The sequence below is a fragment of the Pristis pectinata genome, chromosome 10 (assembly GCF_009764475.1).
Source record: "Pristis pectinata isolate sPriPec2 chromosome 10, sPriPec2.1.pri, whole genome shotgun sequence".
Taxonomy (NCBI): Eukaryota; Metazoa; Chordata; class Chondrichthyes; order Rhinopristiformes; family Pristidae; genus Pristis; species Pristis pectinata.
The window spans coordinates 100,429,591-100,456,816 of NC_067414.1; the positions used below are offsets into that span (position 1 = coordinate 100,429,591).

General features: G+C 40.8%; 1 protein-coding gene across 3 annotated transcripts in view; it reads left to right on the top strand.

The window, feature by feature from the left end:
* The window catches only part of LOC127575236 (WD repeat-containing protein 26), an 85,371-nt gene that overhangs the window by 18,287 nt on the left and 39,858 nt on the right, over positions 1–27,226 (top strand). For all 3 annotated transcript variants that reach the window (XM_052024951.1, XM_052024949.1, XM_052024950.1), the window contains exons 4-7: positions 3,507–3,643; positions 5,311–5,408; positions 10,345–10,501; positions 26,790–26,928. In XM_052024951.1, coding sequence (XP_051880911.1) covers positions 3,507–3,643; positions 5,311–5,408; positions 10,345–10,501; positions 26,790–26,928 — 531 coding nt within the window. The remainder of the gene's footprint in view (positions 1–3,506; positions 3,644–5,310; positions 5,409–10,344; positions 10,502–26,789; positions 26,929–27,226) is intronic.

Consider the following 27,226-nt stretch of genomic DNA (forward strand, 5'->3'; position numbering starts at 1 on the left):
GACACAGGAATTCACTTTGTTTTTATATTTGATGCCATGATGAGACCTTCCATACAGGTGTCTCTGGAAAGCCTTCCTTCCTTCCTGATCCATGGCTTCTCCTGCACCATGGTTGACAGAGCCCTTGACCACATCTTGTCTATTTCCTTCACCTTCCCCTCCCAGAATTCCGAAGGGAATTTAGATTTCCTGGTTGACTCTTCCCTCTCTCCCAACCATTACCCTGCCCAAGACACTTCATCACTTTTCCCTTCTTCCAGGTGAAGTAGTGATTTACTTGCACCTGCCAATCCTCCACTGACCTCGTGCATCTGAACTTTCTTAAGGGCAATTATGAGGGGCATAGAGTAGACAAGCAATATCTTTTTCCCATTACTGAGTGATCCAATACCAGAGGGCATACATTTAAGGTGAGAGGGTAGATTCAAAAGAGGAGTGAGGGGTAAGTTTTTTTTTTACTCAAAGTGGTGGATGCCTGGAATGCATTGCCTGATAGGGTGGTGGAGGCAAATTCATTGTGGGCTTTTAAGAGGGGCTTGGATGGGCAATTGAATGAGAGGAAAATAGAGGGATATGGGCATTCTGTGGGTAGGAGGGATTAGCTGTGTCGCCATAATGTTGTGGGCCGAAGGGCCTGTTCTGTGCTGTACTGTTCTATGGATAAGTGTGACCTTAATGTGGTGTGCAGGAATTAAATCAGAGTCATGGAGTTGTATAGCATGGAAACAGGCCCTTCAGCCTGACTCATCTATGCCTTCTAAGCTAATCCCATCTTCATGCATTTGGCCCATATCCCTCTATTCCTTTTCTATCCATGTACCTGTCCAAATGATTTTTAAACTGTGATTGTACCTGCCTCTACCACCTTGCCTATACCAGCCATATATTTCCTTTTTCTCCTAATCAAACTTTCAATATCCTTTGTCTTCCACAGTTCCCCAATCATGCCATCTTTGCCTTTCACCTGGCATGAACGTGCTAGCCCTGAACTCTTAGTAATTCTCTTTTAAAAGACTCATAGTTGTCAGCTGTCATTTTACCCACATGCATCTGATCCCAATCTACTTGTTGCTCGAACCTCTCTTACACTATGGAAATCGGCCTTCCCCCAATTCAAAACCTTAACTTGAGGACCAACCATATCTCCATAACTTCCTTGAAACATACAGAATTGGTCACTGTTCCAAATTGCTCCCCACGAACACTTCAAACCTCTGCCCAGTTTCATTTCCTAAGATAAGGTTGAGTACTGCCTTGTCAGTAGTAGGACTCTCCACATGTTGTCTCAAAAAGACTTTCTGGATGCACTTGACGAAATCTGCCCCATCTAAGCCCCTTGCAATAAGACAATCCAGTCAATATTAGGAAAGTTAAAATACCCCTCTGCTATAACCCTATTGGTCTTGCACCTTCCTGTGATTTGCTTAGAAGTTTATTCCTCTAGTTTCCGCGGACTATTGCGAGGTCTATCGTGTAACCCCAGCAAAGTGATCACTCCTCTGTTATTCCTAAATTATACCCATGTGGCCTCATTGGCTGATCCCTCCAGGATGTCCCATCTAATACTGCTGTTGTGTTTTCCCTAATCAGTAATGCAACTCCCCCACCTCTTGCACCACAGTTACTTGCCAAGGTTACTTCAAAAGCTCCTCTCAACCGACAACCTCTTCAACGGAAGCTCACAGGCATCAGGCACCCAGGAATATGAATGTTGCCACTTACTAATTCTTTTCCATCTTAATTTGGAAATATATCGCTGTTCCTTCATTGTTGCTAGGTCTAAATCCTGGCTATCTCATAACTTCACCGGAGGACTTTGGTTCTAGAAGGCAGCTCATCACCACCACCTTGATGGCAATTATGGATGGAAAATAAATAGGTTTACATCCTGTCATTGAATAAATGCATAACGTTGCTAGGCACAAAACACTACCTAATTTTGTTAAGAATCAATCAAAAGTATCTAGAGTTGCATATGGACCTGATTTATTTTTAGCAACAAATTGTGCTTTATGTTAACTTCTATTAGCATTTTTCTCAATATGTCTAATTAATTGGAGTCAAATTCTTGTCAAAAGGCAAAAAGCTACAGACATTAAAAGTCTAAAATAATAAAATGCTAAAAATATTTGTCATGTCAGGCAGCATCTGTGGAGAGAGAAATAGTTAATGTTTTAAGTCAATGATCATTGTTCAGAACTGGAATTTAGAAAGCAAGCATTTTTAAACCTACAGAGGGGCAGGGCAGTAGTGGGAGCGTTATGGAATATGAGAGAACAAAGGAATTGTCTGATGGCATTAAGGCCAAGAGAAGATGGATGACATTGTGTGACTAGGAATAGGAACTGAAGGCTTGTAAATGGCAGCTAATTTGTTTGGATGAGGTGTAAATCAAGATAGGAGAGAAAAAGGAACCTGCTGGAACTGAGATACAGACACAGCAGTTGCTGTAAGGTTCCCCTTTCTCTGCAGTATAAACATACCTGTTTTCTAAATCTTTCCCAGCTTTGAAGAAGGCCATTGACCTCAAATGTTAATTCTTTTTCTCTCTCTCCATACAAGCTGCCTGTCACTGGGTATTTTCATTTGTTTTTAATCATGAACTCATAGTGGGACTTGATCTTGCATTTCTAGATTATGGTCAGGCCTCTAGGTTCACTATCATAACCACTGTCATCCATTTGGCAGACTATCTATAGTCCTAAAGATAGGAGCTCTACCTGGCACCAAGTTGTTTTACATTGATGACGTAATAGTGGCTCCCATCAGCTGATAATGGAAAACTACAAAAGTACATTGGTACAATTGTACACATTGTGAATAGAGGTATAATGCATGAAGGTAAAAGTTGATTGTCCTTGTATCGAGGGTGATACATGGTCAGTGTCAGGATTTTGATGCAGTGACATTAAGCAATGATGAAAGTGTACCACTGAGATAAAATAGTTGAATATTTTCTGTGATTTTTACACTTTATCTTCAAGTACTTCTAACCCTAAAAATGACTGCATGGAAAAAGGGAATTCCTGAAGGGAATTGACTTGGGTTTAACTTGTGGCAGCATAGTGGTGCTGCAGGTAGTGCAGCTGTCTCACAGCCGGTGATGTGGTTCTGAACCTGATCTTGGGTGCTTTCTGTGTGGAGTTTGCAAGTTTTTCTTGTGGCAGTCTGGGTTTCCCCAGGGAGCTTTGATTTCCTTCCACATCACAAAGATAGGCTAGTTGTTAGGTTAGTTGGCTTCTGTAAATTGCTCCTATTGTAGGTAGGTAGTAGGAGACTCAGGAAATTGTTAACAAGCATGTGTGAGGGAATAGGTTATAGGGGAGATAGGTGGGCAAATTGGAAACTCTGAGAGCCAAGATAGACTTGAATGGGCCAAATGGCTGACTGCTGTGTTGTAAAGGAATATGATTTTTTAATCAAAATTCACTAATTTTAATTTGCAGGTAGTAAATTGTGAAATATCTGATCTTTATTCTTTCATGTCAAATATCTTTTTCTTCTAGAAAATGAAGTTCTTACTGCTGCAGCAGAAGTACTTGGAATATCTGGAAGATGGCAAGGTTCTAGAAGCCCTTCAGGTCCTGCGTTGTGAACTGACTCCCTTGAAGTACAACACAGAGCGAATACACATCCTGAGTGGGTATGTAGGAAAGTCGAGCAGAGAATCTTCATGTGCAAATGCTATGTGTTTTTGGATGCTTTGGGATGGTTTCACCCCAGAGTGGGTAATTTGTGGACCTCTGCAGTGGTCTCTTCTGGTTGGTATACGTGACATTGCTGCCAGTGACAAATTTGTAATGTTCTCCTATCGTTAGTGGTTGCCACCACGGCTTCTAAAAATAATTTAAAGCCCTGTCTGTCATGCTTTTAATCCCACCCTTAGATTCTTCCTCACTTTCATTAACTTTAATGTAAAGAACAGCATTTCTAATTTTCTGATCTTTGTAGCAAGATAGTAAAGCCGAAACATCAAGATTTTTAATCAGCCAACCTGCATTTAAGGGAAAGTCATGTTTGACAATTGATTGAGGTTTTTTGAAGAGGTAGCAAGTATTCAGCATGCATTTTAACGAGGATTTTGACAAGATCTCACAAGACAAGCATGTTTTTAAAAAAAAGTGAAAGCTCATAGGATGCAAGGTAGAGTAAATAGAAAAAGATCTACTTCCCTTGGTGGAGGGATCAAAAGGCAGGGTTATATATTTGAATTAATCATTCGAGGTATTAGGGGAGTAATGAAATTTTATTTTCACTCAGAGGTTCTGGACCTCACTGTCTCAGGGTGGTGGGGACAGAAACTATCATCAAATTTTAAACATTGTTGGATATATAGTTGAGTCATGACAATCTACAGAGCTAGTGCTGGACAGTGGAATCAGGCTGTGTATGTTTCAACTGTCACAGACACATTGACCTCCTTCTCGCGTTAATTTTCTAGGATTAAGCTGAGTGATTTTGAGGTTCTGGTAGAGGAGCAAAAAAAGGAAAATTAAATGTCCTTAAGATGCATCATGATAAGTCTAAAAATAGTTCTTGCATGAGAAACTGTTGGGATGTGAGCCTTGATAAACTTGAAGCTTCGTAAAGTATTTTCTTATGGTTCTGTTCACTACGATAGTGGTAAAAAATCAAAAATCTCCAGATGCAGAAAATCTGAAATAAACACAAGATGCTGGAAATACCCAGCAGGTCGGGCAGCATCAGTGGGAAGAGAAATAGAGGTAACATTTCAGCAATGACCCTTTGTCAGAACTGGGAATATGTATTCCAGCCCATTCATAGAGGTTTCCTTCTTGCTGCTCAATAGAATGACATATAGTTTTCTGCTATTACTCTTTAAATGAGGTGTGCTCTGACGTCTGTCAGTGCTTCTGACTTTGACATATGAGCAAGTCCTTAACCAAATTGCTGTCTCCCTTCCATCCAGCCTTTTCAGTAAAAGTGGGGTCCGTACTGAGCCAGTGTTTAATTGCTTTATTTCCATAATCCAAATATTCAAAATAATGCTGAGGGTGGAATGGATTGGGGCTCCCAATAGGGCCTGTAGGTAAGTACATAGCCTGATTTTGTAAAAATCCATTCCCGTAGATGATATTGGTGTCTACTAGGGACAAGATGAAAGCCAAAGATGATACCTGCTTTTAAATCAAATAGATTCTCGATACTTGTATCAGAGTGCTGCTGGTACTTGGAGAATCTTACTCCAGTAGCAGAATTGAATTTTAGTTCAAATTTCTGTGGAGTCCTTTTATTCTGCCAATTATAATTTTCTGTATGCTTGCTTAAAGGTCATTTCTAATCTTACAGGTATCTCATGTGCAGTCATACAGATGACCTGAGGGCAAAGGCAGAGTGGGAAGGAAAAGGAACAGTTTCACGATCAAAATTACTTGACAAGCTTCAAAGTAAGTCCGTTCTGTTTTTCAACAAAAAAGTAAATGATGCCAGGCAGACTAATCAAAAAGTTTATAAGAGCCTTTGAGCCTTAGCGGTAGTTATAAAGTAATAATGATTATGATATTGAGAGTTATTTGCTTGCATTTGTCACTAGTGATATGATGCAAGGAGTTTGTACATTCTCCCTGTGTCTGAGTGGGTTTCCTCTGGGTCCTCCGGCTTCCTCCCACATTCCAAAGACGTACAGGTGTGGGCATGCTATGTTGGCGCTGGAAGAGTGGTGACACTTGTGGGCTGCCCCCAGTACATTCTCAATAACGCAAAAAGACGCATTTCGCTGTATGTTTCGATGTACATGTGACTAATAAATATCTTATGGTGTTCTAATGAGTTGTTTTGTGAAATGGTGGGATGCAGCCATGTACACAAACAGACTGGATCACCTTCAGTTAAGTGCTGTCATGCAAACAACTAAAGGTCATCTGGCATTTTCATATTGGGAGAGTTGTTGCAGGGCATGTTTGTAGAGCTCTAATTGTGGGAGATGAGCAAACAGAAAAGATGAAAGAGCAGAAACACAAGGGACTGCAGGTGCTAGAATCTGGAACAACGTGTGGTGGGTGGGGATGCGGTGGGAGGAGGAATTGTCAACGTTTTGGGTTGAAACCCTGAATCAGTTATTTATAAATTTCTACTATGGTTATCTCACAAGATAGGTATGGCATGTAGCTATGTAGCTTACCGATTCTTGGTAGGAATGCTGGCTCACAGTTCTGGTGACCTGGGTTCAATGCTTATCACTGTTATAGTGCTCTGGAGTCATACAGCATGGATGCAGGCCCTTCGGCCCAACCAGTGCATTCCGACCATGGTGCCCACCTATCTAGTCTCAATTTCCTGCGTTCGGCACATATCCCTCTAAGCCCCGCCCCTGCATGTACCTGTCTAAGTGCTTAAATGACGCTATTGGACCTGCCTCAACCACTTCCTCTGGCAGCTCGTTCCATATACTCACCACCCTCTGCATGAAAAAGCTGTCCCTCAAGTCCCTTTTAAATCATTCCCATCTCACCCTAAATCTATGTCCCCTAGTTTTGGACTCCTGTACCCTGGGGAAAGGACTGCTACCCATCCACCTTATCTATGCCCTTCATGATTTTATAAACCTCTATAAGATCACCCCTCATTCTCCTACATTCCAAGGAATAAAGACCTAGCTTGGCCGGCCAGCCTCTCCCTGTAACTCAGGCCCTCTAGTCCTGGCAACATCCTCGTAAATCTTTCCTGCACTCTTTCCTGTTTAACCACATCTTTCCTATAACGGTGACCAAAACTGTACACAGTACTCCCAAGTGCGGCCTCACCAACAACTTATACAACTGTAACATAATTTCTCAACTATACTCAATGCCCTGACTGATGAGGGCCAGTATGCTAAATGCCTTTTACACCACCCTGTCTACCAGTGACTCCACTTTCAATAAACTATGCACTTGTACTCCTAGGTTCCTCTGTTCCATTACACTCCCTGGTCCCCACCATTCATAGTACAAGTCCTACGCTGGTTTGACTTTCCAAAATGCATTGCCTCACACTTATCTGTATTGAAATCCATTTACCATTCCTCAGCCCACTTCCCTAACTGATCAAGATCCCCCTGTAATCTAAGATAACCTTCTTCACTATCAGTAACACCCCCTAATTTCATGTCATCCACAAACTTATCGATCAAGCCTTGTGCATTTATATTCAAATCATTTATATAAATAACAAATAACAAAGGTCCCAACACCAACCCCTGTGACAGACCACTAGTCACTGGCCTCCATTCTGAGAAACAACCTTCAACCACCACCCTGTGCTTCCTACCTTGAGCCAATTTTGAATCCACATAACTAGCTCTCCTTGGATTGCATGGGACCGAACCTTCCAGACCAGCCTACCATGAGGGACCTTGTCGAAGGCCCTGTTGAAGTCCAAACAGACAACATCCACTGCCCTACCCTCATCTACCTTTTTGGTTTCCTCTTCAAAAAAAAGTCTAGATGATTTTCCATGCACAAAGCCATGCTGACTCCTAATCAGACTGTATGTCTATCCAAATGCTGGCAGATCCTGTCCCTCAGAATTCCCTCTGGTAACTTCCCCACTACTGACATCAGGCTGACCGGCCTGAGGTTCCCTGACTTGTCCTTGTTACCTTTCTTAAACAACAGAACAACATTAGCTACCTTCCAGTCTTTGGGAAATTCACCAGTAGCTAACAATGAATCAAAAATCTCCCCAAGAGCCTCCACTATCTCTCCTCTAGCCTCCCACAAAGTCCTAGAATGCACTCGGTCAGTCCCTGGGGAGCACTGAGAATAATAGGGTTGTATTAGTGGGAGATTTTAACTTCCCTGGCATTGACTGGACTACCCAGAGTGTTAAGGGCCTGGACAGGGTGGAATTTATGAAATGCGTCCTGGAAAGTTTCCTGAATCAATATATAGAAGACCCTACTCAGGAGGATGCAATACTGGTCTTCCTCTTAGGGAACAAGGTAGGGCAGGTAACTGAAATGGCAGTCAGGAGGCATTTTGGCTCTAGTGACCATAATTCTTGTAGATGGAGTTAGAGCAGAATCTGGCCACAGTCATGAGTGTATAGGGAGGAGAGTAGAGGGCTGAGGACACAGCCTTGTGGGGCACCATTGTTGAGAATAATCATGCCGGAGGTATTGCTGCCTATCCTCACTGATTGCGGTCTGTTTGTTAGAAAGTCAAGGATCCAGTTACAGAGGGAGGTGTTGAGTCCTAGGTCTCGGAGTTTGGTGACAAGTTTATTTGGGATTATTGTGTTGAAGGCAAAACTGTAGTCAATAAACAGTAGTCTAACGTAGGTGTCTTTACTGTCCAGATGCTCCAGAGCTGAGTGTAGGGCCAGGGAGGTGGCATCCGCTGTAGACCTGTTTCGGCGATAGGCGAATTGCAATGGGTCTGGTAGGCTAGAGTTGATGCGTGCCATGACCAACTTCTCAAAGCACTTCATGGTATAGGTACATGGAGGGAATGGGGCTTAGAGGGATATGGGTTGAACGCAGGAAATTGGGACTAGCTAGGCAGGCACCGTGGTCAGCATAGACTTGTTGAGCTGAAGGGCCTGTATCTGTGTTGTATTGCTCTATGTCTCTAGTAAGTTTATTGATCAACTGAGTAAGTGGCCAAGGAATGGTAAATGGAGTTTACTTCAGACAAGCGCAAGGTATTGCATTTTGGAAAGTCAGATCAAGGTAGGACTTTCACAGTGAACGATAGGGCCCTGGGGAGTGTTGTAGAACAGAGGTACTTTCGAGTTCAAGTACATGGTTCCCTAAAAGTGGAGTCACAGGTAGACAAGAACTAGAGGGCATAGGTTTATGGTGGGAGGGGAAAGATTTAATAGGAACTTGAGGGGCAACTTTTCTACACAAAGCGTGGTATGTATGTGGAGTGAGCTGCAGAAGAAGTGGTTGAAGCAGGTACAGTAACAACGTTAAAGGACAGTTAGACATGTACATGTATAGGAAAGGTTTAGAAGGTTATGAGCCAAACACTGACAAATGGGATGCGCTTGGATAGGACATCGTGGTCAGCATGGACCAGTTGGGCCAAAGGGACTGGTTCCATGCTTTATGACTCTTATGGATTACTGAACTGGTGTAGAATCAATGGGCTGAATGGCCTCCTATATCATAAGAAAAATGAGAATATACATAGAAAAATATGTTAACTACTTTGGCCCACAAAACAGAAAAACATAGCATTCTTTAAATGATGAGAGATTGGGTAATGATGATATTCAAAGAAAAGTTAATCATCCTTGTACACAAAATACTAAAAGCCACCAATCTTATCAGTAACCAATTTGGAAGGTAAGTGGTATTTCGCTTTTATTGTGATTGGATTTGTATACAAGAATGAAGATGTCTTACTGGAATTGTGTACAGCCTTGGTGACATAGCACCTGGAGTAGTATATACAATTTTGATCTGCTTACACAAAAAAAAAGTATATACTTGTCATTGAGAGAATTCCACAAAGGTTCACTTGATCGGTTATTGATGGTATTTTTTTTAGGGAATGATTGAGTAAACGAGGCCTGTGTTCTCAGGAGTGGGAATCTCATCAGAATTTTTTAAAAAATTATTCAGGTCTCAGCAGGCTAGATGCAGGGAGCATTCTTTCTCTGGCTGGGGAGTATGGAATCAGCAATCACTGACTCAGAAATTTATTTTACTTAGATGTTGGTGAATCTTTGGAATTCTTTATGCCAGAGGTCTGTGGAGGCTCAGTTGAGAATTCAAACAGATTTTGGGATATCAAGGGATATTTTGGGACATTAAGAGAATCAAGAAATATATGAATAATGCAAGAAAATGGCATTGAGGTAAAAGATCAGCCAGGATCTTGATGAATGACAAGTGCGCTCGAAAGGCCAAATGACCTGTTCCTGCTATTCCTTATGTGTATGCTCATAGCTGAGCTTCCCTGTTACAAAAGCACCGAGCAGAGTTATGATGATCCCCTATCAGATCAAGTAGGGAACTGAAAAATCATTGCATTTAGGTTGGGGACGTTGATCCATCCTTCATTCACCTATGAAGTTGTGTGCCTCAGATTTGTCTTTACAAGTCCTCCCCAGCTCTCAAAGCCTGACTTGTGTACAGTCCGTACACGTGAACAAGCATTTGGGAGATCAATGGGATAGACTTGCCGGCTGCTGCGGGGTTGCAAACATTTTCTGCCATGTGGGAATTGGGATTGCGGCCACATTTCCAACTTGAAAACTGGGTTATGAACAGTTCACAGGAATGGAACCCAGTTGTAACCTAGGGAGGACCTGTATCCATTTTTTCATGTGTTTCCTTTACTCATCAAAAAAAAAAGTTAAATCAATTTTTATTCTTGTCTTTTGTTTTCCCAGTGTACCTGCCCCCAACAGTAATGCTACCTCCACGACGCTTACAGACTTTACTGCGCCAAGCAGTGGAACTGCAGCGGGACCGGTGCCTATATCATAATACTAAGCTAGATGGCAATCTAGACTCAATGTCTCTGCTTATAGACCATGTTTGTAGTAGGTAAGGAGTTAACCTTTGAATGTTGGTTTTAAGTACAACCTTATTGTATTTCTCCAAATAATTTGAATGCAGTACACTGCTCTGATAACTAAATGCTTGTGTAGAAAAGAACAGAAGCTATTTTGTGTCGCCACCTGATGTTGTTTCTCATAGTAGTTGCAGCTTAACGAGGATTATCAACTACAACAAGGCCAAGGTGAAGTTTCTTGAATATCAGAGTTGTACAGTATAGAAACAGGCTCTTCGGCTGACTGTGTCCATACTATCAATCATGCCTATTTATACTAATCCTATTTACTTGCATTAATACCATATCCCTCTATGCCTTGCTCATTCAGATATCTGTCCAGATGCCTCTTAAATGTTGTTAGTCTTTCTGCTGCCGCCGCCGCCACCACCACCTCTGCCAGCTCATTCCAGATACGAACTAGTCTTTCTGTGAAGAAATTATCCTTCAGATCCCCTTTAAATCTCATCCCTCTCACCTTAAATCTATGCCCTCTATTTTTAAATACCCTAGCATGAAAAGCAGATTCTGGCTATCTACTTTATCTGTGCCTCTCATAATTTTATGTACTTTTGTCATATCACCTCTCAGCCTATTTTTGCTGTAGAGGAATCAGGTCCAACCTATTCAGTCTCTCTATGACTCAAGCCCTCCAATCCAGGCAACATCCTTGTGAATCTTTTCTGCATCTCTAGCTTTTTACTAAGTTCAATTTTTTATGCTAGAATCAAAAACATAAAATGCTGGCAATACTCAGCAGTTCAGGCAACATCTGTGGAGAGAGAGAGTGTCAACGTTTTGGGTTGTTGACTTTCTGGGTTAAACTAAGAAGTATGCAAATACAATGGATTCAAAAAGTTGTACAGTACAATTGTAGTTAATTACCTCATTTGAAGGAGAGCAGCAGTTTTTTCAGTACTCCAGTGGAACACTGTCCTGCATTCTGTTTTCAGAGCATCAATGTCCTGAGCTAGAGAGGTGGTCATACTAGGAGGCAACTTTGCTGGGCGTAGCTTCACAGCCAGGAGAAGCTAAGTGTCAGTTCCAATGTTCTATTCCATAAATCTGTTGCAAAAGGAAATTCCAGCTTTATCTGGTCCCATCACGATGCAGTTAAAGTCAGTCCTTAACCTGAGTGTTCACATCCATTTTTTAAAATTATTTATTCAAGGGATGTGGGCTTTGCAGGCTGAGCCAGGATTTAATTGCCCATCCCGAGTTGCCTTTGAGAAAGTGGTGGTGAGCAGCCTTCTTGGACAGTTGCAGTCCTTGAGGTGTGGTTATAACCACCATGCTGTTCCCAGATCTTGGCCCAGCAGCAGTGAAGATGGTGTATCTCCAGGTGGCATGTGGCTTGGAGGGCAGCTTCCAGCTGGTGGTGTTCCCATGCTTTTGCTGCCCTTGTCCTTCTAGCTGGTAGAGGTCATGAGTTTGGAAGGTGCTGTCTAAGTGAGTTGCTGCAGTGCCTCCTGTGGATGTTACAAAATGCTGCTACAGTGCGTCGGTGGTGGAGTGAGTGAATGGTTGTGGATGAGGTCCCTATCAAACAGGCTACTATGTCCTGTATGGTGTCAAGCTTCTTGGGTGTTCTTGAGCTGTATTCATCCAGGCAAGTAGAAAATAATCCATCACACTCCTAACCTGAGCCTTGTAAATGGTGGAGTGAAAAGGTGAGTTGCTTGCCACGGGATTCCTAGACTCTGACCTGCTCTTGTAGTCACATTGTGTACATAGCTACTCCGGTTCAGTTTCTGGTCATCGGTAACTTTCAGGATATTGATAGTGGGGGATTTGGTGATGGTAATGCCATTGGATGTTGGGAATGATAGCTGGATTTTCTCTTGTTGAATATCATCATTGCCTGGCACTTGTATGGAGTGACTATTAACTTGTCACCTGTCAGCCCAGTCCTGAATATTGTCCAGGTCTTGCTACATTTCGATATGGACTGCTTCATTATCTGAGGAGTTGGAAATAGTACTGAACATTATGTGTATTAAACTGTTGGAGTCTGTGATAACGCAGTAAAGTTTCTTTTGAGATGTATTGATAATTATGTTGAAGTCTTGCAGCTATTTTAATAGTAAAAGCAGGAAATGTGGGAGATACTCAACAGGTCAGGCAATGTCTGTGGACAAAAAGTGGAGTTAACATTTCAGGTCAGTGAACTTTTGTCAGTCATTCCAAATTGGCCTGTTGTCAGTGTTTCTTAATGTGCGTGAATTGAGGTGGCCAGATTTGTTTTACTGAAGAGATGTAACCATCTAATTAATGAAGAAAAATGATAGCTCCAGTCGCACTACCAGTATTTGCATCATTAAGTCTGTATTTGTGTTCTACTCTTACTTTATTCTTCTAAGCTAATTAAAATTGAATTACTAGACAATTCAGGAACGTCAAAATTTTGCAGATGCAGATTGTTACCCTCTTTCCATTTTGAATTGTGTATGTGTGTATAGATGTGAAGTTCAGTTGGAATGTCCACACAGCCTACAGCACTTTTGTGGCTGATTTTATCCATTGCCTGTGAAATTTTGATCATGCCCATTATTCAACTGCCATTCCTGCTAATGTCATGTCCTCAACTGATGGCCTTCTATACACGTTATTAGAAGCCACTGCTAGACAGTTCGGGACCCCAAATTATTTTGATCATGAAACAAGTGGTGTGGAGGCATTTGCAGGAATGCTACAGTTTTGCATTTATTGCCAGACACTAGCTGCATGTGAAAGTTGTAGCTACCATCTTGAAATGCTGCAGTCTGTGAACTTGTATTCACAATGATATTCCAGAATGTTAGCCTGATGTTTACGAAAGATCGGTTTGTCTGAGGAATCAGGCATTCTTCGGAATGCCACAAGGAGTTAATGGCATTCCTAAGGTTGCTTGATTTTGTCCTTCCTAGTGGTAGAGATCGTAGGGAAAAGTGCTGTTGGATCAAATTTTACGCATAGTTACGTATCCTATAGATTGTATGTACTAGAGTAATATGACTGAGGTAGTGGATGTTGATTCCAGTGGTGCCAGTCAATCAAACTGTTCCATTTTGGATAGGGTCCAGTTTTTTTTTGCTATGGTTATGTACGCACATCCAAGTGATGATTTCACGTTTCTGACTTTGGTTTAGAGTCAGGAGATAAGGTGGATGGTAACAGTCTTTTCCCCAGAGTAGGGGAGTCCAAAACTAGTGGACATAGATTTAGGGTGAGAGGGGATAGATTTAAAAGGGACCTGAGGGGTAACTTTATCACGCAGAGGGTGGTGAGTATATGGAATGAGCTGCCAGAGGAAGTGGTTGAGGCAGGTACAATAGTATCATTTAAGAAGCACTGGGATAGGTACATGCAGGGGCAGGGCTTGGACGGTTATGGGCTGAACACAGGAAATTGCAACTAGTTGGGTGGGCATCTGGTCGGCATGGACTAGTTGGGCCATAGGACCTGTATCCATGCTGTATTGCTCTATAACTTTATCTTAATTGTTGTAGAATGCTCAGTTTTGTCTCCCATTTTCAGTAGCTTAATGTTGTACAAAATGAGCAAAATCATACATTAATTAGTATGTGGTGTAGGTAGCTTTGCAAGGAGTTCGGTTGGATCATTTTGGCATTGCAGCTGAAGGCAGTAACAAACATTTTTGTTTCTTGTATTCATTTACTAGCTTACAGTTGAAGATTGGATATTTACGGTGCATCCTTCTTGTATTACCATGCGCCCATTACTCTGCTTTCCTCACACCACCCCCAATTACCATATCCTTTGATGTGTAGTTTATAGCTACTTCTATTGTACTTTCACTATGTTGTATCCTTCTGAGATATAGAAACTTTGTCATGTCCCTACAATTTAGTTTAAATAGTTAATATATATTGGGTACTGAGTCCTGTGGGACTCCACTCGTAACAGTTTTCTGCTTACAATAGAATCCATCAACCATTGCACTTTTCTCCCTGCTAGTGAGCCAGTTTTGGTTCGAGTTTGCCTTTTTCCCTTGATCCCATTAATTTTTTTACTTTTTTGAAGAGCTTGTCATGTGGGATCTTATCAAAGGTCTAGCTAAAGTTCAGCACACTATATTTAATCCTTCTTGTTACCTTCTCAAAAATTTCAATTAAGTTAGCCAGACTCAACCGTCCCTTAAATCAATTTTAATCTTTGGGTTTCTAAATTAATATTTATACACTCTCTAAGAATAGATTCTAATAATTTGCCCACCACCAAAATTAAGCTAAATGGCTGATAAATCATTTGGTTGATCTTTTCCTCCCTCTTTAAACAATAGTACTATGTTAGTAGTCCTCTAATCTGCTGGCTCCCCTCCTATAGCCGGAGCAGTCCGATCCATCATAATTTCCTCTGTCCTTTTATGTTTTGCCCATGGGGGTATATTCACTTTCAAAGATGGTAAAAGCCTAAATACTTCCTCTTTTACTATGTTTATCCCATCCAAGATTTCTCACTCATTTGCCTTAACTACAGCTTGGGCATTATTCCCACTTTTGTAAAGATACTCATCAAAATACTCATGAACAATTTTACCTTCATTTTTCACCTCCACAGGTTACTTTTTTATCCCTTTATAGATCCTATGTTAGTATCTGCTTACTCCTTATGTACCTATAGAACATGTTTAGATTTTCTTTGAACTTATTTGCCACTATTTTTACCTATCCTCTCTTTTCCATAATTCATTTTTACTTTCAGTCCTATACTTATAGTCTTTCTGCTATGTTAAGTTCTAGGTGCCTGACATCACCCCCTTTGTACCATGTCATCAGAGGCTGTGGATTTCGCACTCCCACCCCTTTTTGTGGGTATCTGTTTTATTGCAAGCTCCTTTAGTCTCTGTCTTAAAGCCTTTCATTGTCTTGAGTCAGATTTATCTTTGAATACCTATTTCCATTCCACTTTTGCTAAATTATTCAGTCTATTAAAATTGCCCTTACTCCAGGTTGGAACCTTTACTCCTGTTTTATTTTTGTCCTTTTACATTGCTAAATCTTACTGAATTAGGATCACTATCGCAAAAAAATTCCTCCCACTGATACTCATTCCAATTGCTTGGCCTCATATTTTGGTGTTTCTTTGGTGTAAGCTTTTACATTTCCTGTTGATTCATGACCTACTGCCTTCTTGTTGATGGAGGTGTGCAATTCAGCTACTGCTGGTTCATGATGCCTAATGCACACCCTGTGCTGGGTTGCTATACATGTTAGTTTGTCCCACCAGTGCCCACACCCACACTGGAGATAAAACTATTCTGTAAAGTTCTATGAATAGACATTACAAATATAATTTTAGTCAGATCTGACTGCAGTAGGCAGGTTGATAGAAAGGAGTTAAATAGGTTATTTGCATTGATTCCTGAATCACCTGTATGAGGCTCTGGACTTCATATTTTAAGCCATGTGCGATCACCAGGCTGTCCTTGGTGGTTATTGACTTGTTAACTCTATTTGTCTCCACAGATAACCACCTCACATGCTGAGTAACTCTAGCAATTTCTATTTTGTTTTCAGATTTTCTTAAACAATGCATCAATAAGATGTTAAGAGTGAATCACAGAGAACAGGAAGTTGTGTAGACCTGAACAGATATGCGTGGTATTTTCTCTCAAAGAACATTTAGTTTTCCTTTTTTTTGAACAATTTAGTTAATTTTCAGTTTTTAGCCTTTTACAATCAGAAATAGCAGTAGCAGTTTGTCTCTTTGAGCCTGCTATTTTAATTCACTAATATAGCCATGATTATCTAGTACTGTCCACATCTCCTGTGATTCCCTTTGTGTGCAAAAATAAATCACTGATCTGTCTTGAATCTGAGTATCCAATGCCTCTGTTTAGAAAATTCTGAAGTCACAGCTTAATGAAATAATTTCTCATCAGTCAATATCCAATCCCTAATTCTAGACTCACCACTCGGGGTATATCATCCCAACATGTAGCAAATAAGCTCCTTACGAATTTTGTGTTTCAAGAATTCCAAGAAGTATGGATAATTTACTTAATCTCTTGTCAGAACTCAATCATGTCTTAGAAATTAAAAGAACAGACCCTTCATCCCACCTTGTTTGGACTGTCCATGATGCCAATCTAATCTAATTCCATATGTTCCATATTCCTCTATTCCCTGCCTGTTCACGTATCTGTCTTGATGCCTCTGAGACATTGCTGTCATAGCTGCTTCTACCACCTCCCCGGAGGCATGTTCCAGGCACCTACCACTCTTTGTTTAAAAAAGCATGTATCGCAGATCTCCTTTAAATTTTCCCTCTTTCATCTTAAAGCAATGCCCTCTAGTATTTGACATTTCCACTCTTTGAAAAAGTGACTATCTACCCTCCCTATGCCTTTCATTTTTCTATACCTCTGTCAGGTCATCCCTCAGCTTCTCAAGCTTCAGAGAAAACAATCTAACTTTATCCAATCCTCTCGTCATAGCAAATTAAGTCCAATCCAAGCAACATCCTGATGAACTTCTGCACTCCAAAGCCTCCATCCATGTCCTTCCTATAGTGTGGCACACAATACTCCAAATGTGACCCAACCAAAGTTTCATACAGTTCTACCATGACTTTCCAACTTTTATACTTGGTGCCACGATCGATGAAGGCAAGCATGTGGTACACCTTCTTTATCACCCTGTCCACTTGTGTTGCTAATCTAATGAATCTTTTATTGTACTACCCAGCTAGTTACAACCTCAAAAGGCATTAACAGTTTTTTAATATATAGTTTCCCTCTTATAAAATTGTGTTGACTTGGTTCTTTCTGCCTTGATTTTCCAAGTGCTTTTGTACTTCATCTCAAATTATAGATTTAGCATTTCTCCTAATGTCAGGCTAATTGACCATAGATCCTTGTTTTCTCCCTCCCTTTTCCTTGAATAGAAAAAAATGTTATCTTCCATTTTTTTTCTTGGAATTATGAAAAATCAAAATCAATTCATTCAATACCTCTAAACTGTCAGGTCCAAGGGACTTGTTCAGGATTTGTTCTGTTTTAATTTACTTCTAAATTCCTTATTGCTGGAGAAAGTTCTCCCTAATTCTGGAATTTACTTTTACTGTGAGGATAAATGGTGTTTATTTAGTAATCCCATTATAATTTAATCCTGTTTCTACCTGTAAGGGACCACTACTAATCTGTTCTCTTCATTGACTATTTATTTTGCCTACTAGTTTACCTTGACTTTTTCCCCCTTGTTTCTTAATCTTTTAAGTATTCTGAAATCCTTACTGTCCTTTGGCTTGCGATTTATTGCATCATTGTAAGAATGTGGCATATTTAGTATAATTTTTAACCATTCTTGTTAACTTTATTTGGACCACTTTTTCCCTGTGCTTTTTTATTACCAAAGGGAACTCATGCTCATCATGAGATTACCAGCATCATTTACTGCAGCAGATTTTGGACATGGCTTTGGTTGGCTAATGAAAAATCATAATTAGTACACCATCTTTACCACATACCACTAAAAGACATATCTGTCCTTCACTATCTTTAATAATATAAGTGTGGTGTAAACAAAATGAGATTATGTAAAATGTCTGTTCTGGATTTAAATAGTTTTGAAATGGGAAGTCCCTTTTAAAAGGAGTTGCACTTATGTACACTAAATGGTGCAGTTGAAAGGGAGCAGAGTCTTGGTGTGGGGATGAATGTAATGAAATATTTGATACTGTAGGATGGAATGAGCTACCTCTTGTGGCATAAACTTCCAAAATTTATGATGTTTCTAAAATAGTGAGGCATGTTGAGAAGACTTTCTGAAGCAAAACATATGGAATCCCTCCTTTATGATAAGGGCAATAGATATTATGAGGCACTGATTAGGCCCCAGCTGGAGGACTGTCCAGTCCTAGATGCTACAACATGAAGGGCCTTTGAGGCCCTTAAATGGAAGGGATTTATCATAATTGTACCAATTAAGTGGAGAAATTATAAAAGGGATTCTTCTTCCCTAAAACAGAAGGTTAAGTAGAAATTTGCTACAGGGATTCAACATCATTTGTGGTATTACTGAGTCAATGCTAAATGAAATACACTCTCACACATCTAACAGCTCAGAACTCAGCATCCTTGAGCTGCTATGGACCATCAGAAGCAGCAGAAATGTACAGTCTAACTTCCGGGCCTAACATATCCCTAACTCTACCATTACAATAAAGCCAGGAGATACCCTGGTTCAATGAGGAATGCAAGACTTGCTGGGAGCAATACTAGATCTGCCTGAAAATGAGACGCAAGCCTGGTGAAGCTGCAACATGGGACGATACTGGTACTAAGCAGTGAAACAATGTGCAACAGACAGAACTAAGCAATCCCAAACTAATGGATCATATGAAAGCTCTGTAGTCGTACATCTAGTTGTGAATTGTGTGGGACAATTAAACATGGGTGGAGAAGGCTCCAAGAATATCCCCAAGTATATTTGCCAAATTTTGAGGCTGGAGCAATTTGCAGCCATGTTTAGCCAGAAAACACTGGAAGCATTCAGCATGTTAGGCAGCATCTGTGGAAAGAGAAATAGTTAACATTTCAGGTCTAGGATCCTCCTCCAGGATTGGGGAAGAGAGAAAATAAGTTAGTTGTCAGTAGCGGAGAAGGGAAGAGAGGCATGGGTAGAACCAAGAGAATATCTCTGATAGGACTAGACGGAATGATTTAATATGATAGTTAAGAAACAGTTAAGATCAGAGTGTGCTGTTTTTGTATGTGTAATGTGTTTTTCCTTTGTTTTTCTTTTACTATTTTTATAGTTTGGCATGCTAGGCTTGTCCTACAGCCTTACAATAGTAGTTGCTAATAATAAGGCTCTCCCACCTTCTCCCTCTCCCACTGGACCTGAAATGTTAACAGTTTCTCTTTCCACATATGCTGCCTGGCATGCTGAGTGTTTCCAGTATTTCTGTGTGCTTTTACAGATTTCCAGCATCTGTAGTTTTTGCTTTGATTTTCAGTGCTAAGTAGTTGATCTATTTCAGCATTCTTCACAGGTCTCCACCATTACAGATGTCTTGAACCACTTTGATTCACTCTTTTTATATCAAGAAGTGTCTGAAAGCAGTGGATGCAGCAAAAGCTATGGAACCAGGCAACATCCCAGCTGCACTGCTCTGTGCTCCAGAACTAACTGTGCCTCTTATCAAGCTTTTGAAGTAGATTTACGATAATGCCATCTACCTGATTGTGTGGAAAATTGCATAGGAATGTCTTGTTCATAAAAAGCAAGACAGATCTAGCTAATTAGCACCCAATCAGACTTATCATTCATCACTTGCCAGTAATCTATGCACTGATGCCTGGGTTTGGATTTCAGCAGGATTACTTGGCTTTAGACCTCATCACAACCTTGGTTTAAATGTGGACGGATGAACTGAACTCCAAGGTGAGGTGAGGGGACTGGCCTTGACGTCAAGGCAGCATTTGACCAAGTGTATCTTTAAGTGTGGTATCGTGGAGCCCTGGCAGAACAGGCCATTGGGCGTCAATAGGAAAACGCTCTAATTTTGGAGTTGTACTTTACGTGAACAAAGATAATTGAAGTTGTTGGAGGTCGATCATCTCAGCCCCGAGACTCGGCAGTGTCCAAAGTCCAGACTTCTACAGCTGCCTCATCAATGACCTTCCTTCCATCATCAGGTCAGAAGTGGGGATGTTTACTGATGATTGTATAGTGCTCAGAACTTGGAACTTCCCAGCAAATGAAGCAGTCTACACCTGCATTCAGCAAGGTGGCAGCATTCAGGCAAAGGTTGATAAGTGACAAATAACTTTGGTGCCATAAAAGTATGAGTCAGTGATTATCTCCAACAAGAATGAGTTTGATCACCTACCTTGCCACTTCATGACATTACCATTGCAGAGACTCCATGATCAACATCCTGGAGGTTACCATTGACCAGAAACTCAACTGGACCAGCCACATGAGCACTGGTTATGAAAGCAGGTTGGAGGCTGGGTATCCTTAAACAAATGACTCCCTTCCTAACACCCAAAGCCTTTCCAACATCTACAAGGCACAAATCAGGAATGTAATGCAATACTTTCCACTTATCTGGCTGTGCTGTTCCAACAACATTTAAGGAGCTTGAAACCATCCACATCAAAGCCAGCTTCATTGGTACCCCATTTACCACTCTAAATATTCATTCCTTCTAACACTGGCACACAGTGGAGACATTGTAAGCCGTCCACAAAATGCATTGCAATCTACCTAGGCTGCTCTGATAGCACCTCTCAATCCTTTGATCTCTGCCACTGAGATGGACAAGTGAATTTGGCACATGGGAGCACCAGCATCCTCTACATGTTTCCTTCCCTGATTGCATGGTTGGGAAGGAAACATGAGGGATTATGGGGTGTGAGAAGAAAGCTAGAACAGGGTGCTGAATTTGGATAATCAGCCACGATCATATTGAATGGCGGAGAAGGCTTGAAGGGATGAATAGAGCTACAGACCATCCCTGGGTTATGAATGCCTGACTTACAGACCCCTCTACTACAAAACAGTTTGCATAATATTATTAAATTCAGAAGTCTGACATACAAACTTATGTTCATTCCAGTGAATGGCAGAACTAGTTTCCTCACTCAACCCAAGTCAAGTCGAGTTTACTGACATGTGCACAAGTACAGTGAGGTACAGCTGTAATGAAGCATGTGGCAGCATCAAAGGCATGTAGGTACAGATAACACCCAGAATATAAATTATTAGTTATACAAGATGACAAAGCAAGAGGAAAAAAAGACTGCAAAACAAGACAATGCAAAAAAAAACACAATCAGAAACAAGTCCACGGTACTCAAGAGGTGGTCCGTAGTGTTCCATTGCTGAGGTAGGGTTAGGGTTCTGAAGGTTGGTTCAAAAACCTGATGGTTGTAGGAAAGTAGCTGTTCCTAAACCTGGTGGTGTTGGCCTTCAGGCTTCTGTATCTCCTTCCTGATGGTAGCTGTGAGAAGAAGGCATGATCCAGATGTTGGGGATCCTTGGTGATAAATGCTGCCTTCTTGAGGCAGCGGCTCCTGTAGATTCTGTCAGTGGTGGGGGAAGACTGCGCCTGTGATGGACCGGGCTGCGTCCACTACTCTCTGTAGCCTCTTGCATTCCTGTGCGTTGGAATTGCCGTACCAGGCCATGGTGCAACCAGTCAGGAAACTCTGAACAGTGCATCTGTAGAAGTTTGTTGACATGCCTAATCTCCTTAAGCTTCTCAGAAAGTAGAGGTGCTGACACACCTTCTTCTTGATTTCTCTTTCCACTTCTAGTAAATTTTCTTTCTTTTCAGTTTTGCGTGTTTTTGATGCCATTCACTACTATACTGTGAAGGCATGCTTACCATATCGAGTAATTCTTGTGTATTTTTTGATCTATGGACAATATTAACTTAAGTGTGTTACCCGGGATGGCCTGCACTCCTCTTATTTTCTGTTTCCAGTTGAATCTGACTCCACTACTTCTCAGCACTCACTGTATAATTCCCCTGATTCTGTGTCTTCCACCAGTGGGAACAACTTCTCTCTACCTGCTATCTATAACTTCATATTTATAAATAACTTATCAGATCCACTCTTAGCCATTTCTGTTGCAGAGAGCAATCCTCTGTCTCCTTTTCACGTAACTAGACTCCTTCGTTCCTGAAGTAATCTTAGTAAATCTCCTCTGCACATTCCTTGCAGCCTTCTCATCTTTCCATGAGCATTGGTACCCAGATCTCCATGTTCTTTAAAATTCCATTATACTGAAAATACCCTGTTTACATTGGTGACCTATTTATCCTTCATCTTGTTGTCCTCGTCTGGCAATATCTTCAAAATTTATACCCTTGAGTTTATAGCCTTCCATGGCCTCTCCCACTATCTCGAAAGTCCTAGCTCCATTCCCTTTAGACTTCTATGTACCTTCAGGTCTGGTCTTGTGGCTTCAAATCTTTTTTATTTCATTGTTGCTGACTCTGCCCTGAAATCACTCGGCCTTAAGCTCTCAAGTTTCCTCCCTAAAGTTGTCCCTATACTCCCATATCTCCTTTTTAAGACTCTCCTCTATCTTTGGCCAAGCCTTTGGTGACCTTTCCTAATACCTCCATGTATTTATTCATCCATGGAATGCCCTAAGATGTTTTACTCGGCTAAAGGGTGTTGACTGGTGGAATTTTGTAAGTAACCTATGGATGAGCTTTCAGCCATGTTATCTTCTACCATATTTATATAATTACTTTAAAATGCTTTAAATAGAGTAGGTTCAATAGACGTTGAAAAGTGAATTCACCACACCAGCAAAAAACATTCCAACTGAATATCCTCATTCATGTTTTCTGGCAGCAAAACCTTCAACATTTAGGAAAGTCTAGAACTGGGAAGCAAACATGAAGCAGAAATAGAAACACAACTTGCTCCAACTTTATGATAATCACACTTTATTTCTGTTTGTGTCAAAATTAGCCACTTCTGCCTATCATTAATTTTAGCTCACTTTTTCCCTTTTCTATTAGTATAGTCTAGTCTGCTGGACAAGTATATCAGCCTTGCTATTAGCAACACCTAACACATAATGGGCTTCTAAATGCCACTTTAAGTCATTTGGTCTCGCTCGATCAGAATATTCCCTTTGCTTTACCCATGCCTCTCCCACCTTCTCTGCTACTGAAAACTAACTTGTTTTCTCTTTTTCCCAGTTCTGATGAAGGATCCTGGAACTGAAATATTAGTTGTCTCTCTTTCCACAGATGCTGTCTGACCTGCTGAATGTTTCCAATGTTTTCTGTTTTTATTTCAAATTTCTGCCTTCTGCAGTTTTTTAAAATTTTTCAGTAGGAACCTAATTGGGTAAGACATTTGCAGTCAATGGTAGGGCACTGGGGAGTGTTGTAGAAGAGAGGGATCTAGGAGTACACGTATATGGTTCCCTGAAAGTGGTGTCACAGGTAGGCAGGGTGGTGAAAAAGGTTTTTGGCATGTTGGCCTTCATCAGTCAGGACTTGAGTATAGAAATGGGATTTGGTCACCCTGATATGGGAAATATGTTATTAAGCTGGAAAGAGTGCAGAGGAGGTGTATGAGGATGTTGCTGGGACTTGAGGAACTGAGTTATGGAGAAAGGTTGAGCAGGTTGGGACTGTTTTTATTGGAGCGTAGGAGAATGAGGGGTGATCTTATAGAGGTGTATAAAATCATGAATGTCATAGATAAGGTGAATGTACACAGTCTTTTTCCAGGGAAAGGGAATCAAGAACTAGAGGTCATAAGTTTAAGGTGAGAGGAGAGGAATTTAATAGAACCTGAGTGGCAACTTTTTCACCCAGAGGGTGGTCAGTATATGGAATAAGCTGCCAGAGGAAGTGGTTCAGGCAGGTACATTAACAACATTTAAAAGGTACTTGGACAGGTACATGGATAGGAAACGTTTAGAGGGATACAGGCCAAACATGGGCAAATGGGACCAGCTTAGATGGAAATCTTGGTCGGCATGGACCAGTTGGGCCGAAGGGCCCTATTTCTGTGCTGTATAACTCTGACTCTAATTGATTGTCTCTACAAAGGTGTTACTGAGAAATTTTCTTAAAGCATTGTCAACTTTGTATAAAGCTACATTGGTGCTTCTGTTTCTGTGGACTTCATCTGGGTTTTGAAGTCAGCTAATGGGTCAGAACTTGCTAGGAAATGCACTGACTTCTGCATCAAACTGCTGGTGCTTACTCCTATAATTGTCAGGAAGTTGGGATTCCTATACAGATATGAAAATCTGAAGCTTGCTGGTGGTGAAGCCCCGGTGGTGATTTTTCTGACTGTCCACTGATTTCCTGGTCTCGCTGGAGTCCAATTGCAGAGTACAAACTTGCTACAGATTTTCAGCATTCAGGGTGGGGAATCTACTTACAGCGACCATATTGATTTAAATGGAGTAGAATGCTGTGAGATAAAATACATTTTTTAAAATTAATTGTTACTTTAACATTTTCGATTGCTTAATTGATTTGTAATATTTTTTGAATATTTTTGAATGCCTGTGGGATGAATTTGTCAGCTGTGAAAGATTTTTTTAACTGGCGGGGCATGTTCTGGTTTTCCTTTCTTCACTCCTTGCCAACAAGACAACATCATGACACACAAGGCCTTGTCACCATCCACAGTCTCACCAGTTTAGCTCTGGGCAGCACTAACCAAGTTGCAGTTGGCACATAAGGAAATGGGAAATCCATAACTGGGAAAGATAACAATGGGAATTGGCTGTTGGGAACAAGGTTTAGCTCATTATCACGCTTCCATTTACCTTGTAGTATACCTGTGGAGGAAAAGAAACTTTGATTTTGTTTATAGTCATGCTTGCACAATTTCTTACTGTTGATTGCACCTGAAGCACTTGTCTGTAAACCCAGAATAATCCCTGTTCCCAATGCTTGGAAAATTATAACTTTCTCTAGAATTAATGTTCTAGAAGTGTTTCCTTTCTGCTGCACATGTTGGAAAAGGAATTGCTTTATCCTAAACTCATCTTGTCAATCCAAGGGTATAATCTAGATATGTTGAAAAAGGCATCTGAATGTATCATTACTTTCAGTCTGAGACAGCAAGTTATCTTTTATAACATCCTTTCAAGATGAAAGGAGCTTTCTCTCTGTTAACTTGTAATTGTCAAAGGAAGGTTGAGAAGTTATGATTTAAGTCAGTCTTGGTGGAGTATAACACTGTATGTGCACCTTGCTTTCTGCCCACTATTTGGTTTCTCCTGATTCTCTTTGGAGAATTTCATTTTTTTTCGCTACTTGGGCATTGCTGTGATCGAGAAACTGAAGTATGTACACAACTAAAATACCCAGACCAATGTGGAACCACACAAAACCCTCTGACCATGATAATTGTAACAGGTAGTTTTTATTTATTGTTAAATGATAGTCAATGAATCAAGAAGATGGTAGCAAATATGGATAATCATAGAAACGTACAGCACAGAAATGTGCACTTTCGGCCCGCTTTATACATGCCTGTCTATGCTAATCTCTTTTGCCTGCTTTAGGCTTGGTTCCTTCCTTGCCTTTCCTATCCAAGTACCTGTTCAAATGCCTTTTAAACATTGTAGTTGTATCTGCCTTCATCATCTCCTCTGACAGCTCATTCCAGATATTCACTGCTTTCTGGGTGAAAAAATTACCCCTTAGATCACCTTTAAATTTCTTCCCTCTCACCTTAAACTTGTATCTTCTAGTTCTAGACTCCATCTTCGGAAAAAGACTCTGACTATTTATTCTATCTATGCCCCTCCTAAACCTCTATAAGGTCACCCCTCAGCTTCCTGTGCTCCAGTGAGAAGAATCGCAGCCTATCCAACCTCTCCTTATAACTACAGCTCTCCATTCCAAGTAACATCCTGGTGAATCTTTTCTGCACTCTCTCTATTGTTACCATGTCCTTTCTATATTGTGGCGAACAAAACTGTACATAATATTCTAAGTGCAGTCTAGCGAAGGTTTTGTACAACTGCAGTATGACTTCCCAACTCTTATACTCAGTGCATCAGCCTATGAAGGCAAGCATATCAAATGCCTTTTTCATTCCCTATGCCACCTGTGTCATCACTTTTGGGGAGCTATGGACTTGCACTAAGGTCTCTCCACACATCCAACAGTCTTAAGGCCCCTGCCATTTATTCTATGTTTCCTACCAGAATTTGACTTTCTAAGGTGCATTACCTCTTGCTTGTCTGGATTAACATCCATCTGCCACTGCTTCACCCGACTTTCTAGCTGATCATTGTTCCATTGTATCCTTAGACAATCTTTGCTATCTACAACTCCACCAATGTTCGTGTCATCTTAGTAATCATATGTACAGTATAAGATCCCTGCAGTGTACCACTTGTTACAGATTTCCAGTCAGGAAACACCCATCCACCACTTCCCTCTGCTGCCTATCACTAAGCCAATTTTGTATCCAGTTTGCCAACATGCCTCAGATCCCTTGTGTCTTAACTTTCTCGACCAGCCTACCATGTGCGACCTTGTCAAAAGCCTTACTGAAGTCCAAGTAAACAATGTCTATTACTCTGCCTTCATCAATTTTCTTATTTACCTCTTCCAAAAACACAATCATATTTCGTCTCTCTTGCACAAAACCATGCTGACTCCTCCCTATCTGTCCCTACCTTTTCAAGTGAGCATGAATCCTGTCCCTCAGAATCTTATGTTCCACAGGTCCCTGATCTTCAATTGCTATTCTTATGGTGGCCTGTACAGCTCTTAAAATGAATTTACAAATAGTCATGTTTTTCATTTTCTTTTTTAAAGGAAGCAGTTTCCCTGCTACACACAACAGATTCTCACCGAGCACTGCAATGAAGTATGGTTCTGCAAGTTCTCCAATGATGGCAGTAAATTAGCAACAGGATCCAAGGACACCACAGTTATTATATGGCAGGTTGACCCTGTAAGTACCACATGACCACAGGGAAATACCTTTCTTATTCAAGTTGTGTTTTTTGTAACTCTGATTTGGATCACTTTTTATTGTAGATTGCTTTAATATTGCTCTCAATATATCCATATTTTTAAGAACTTGCTTTTGTTTATAGAACAGAGCAATAGGAATTTGTAATAGGAGACAATGCTGGCTAAAAAGGGATTGAGACCAAACCCATTTTCCATTTCTTCCTTTGTAGTTGTGTAGGTCATGGCACATATGTTCATCCATGTAGTCTTGGCCTCAACTGTCCTTTGAGGCTGTT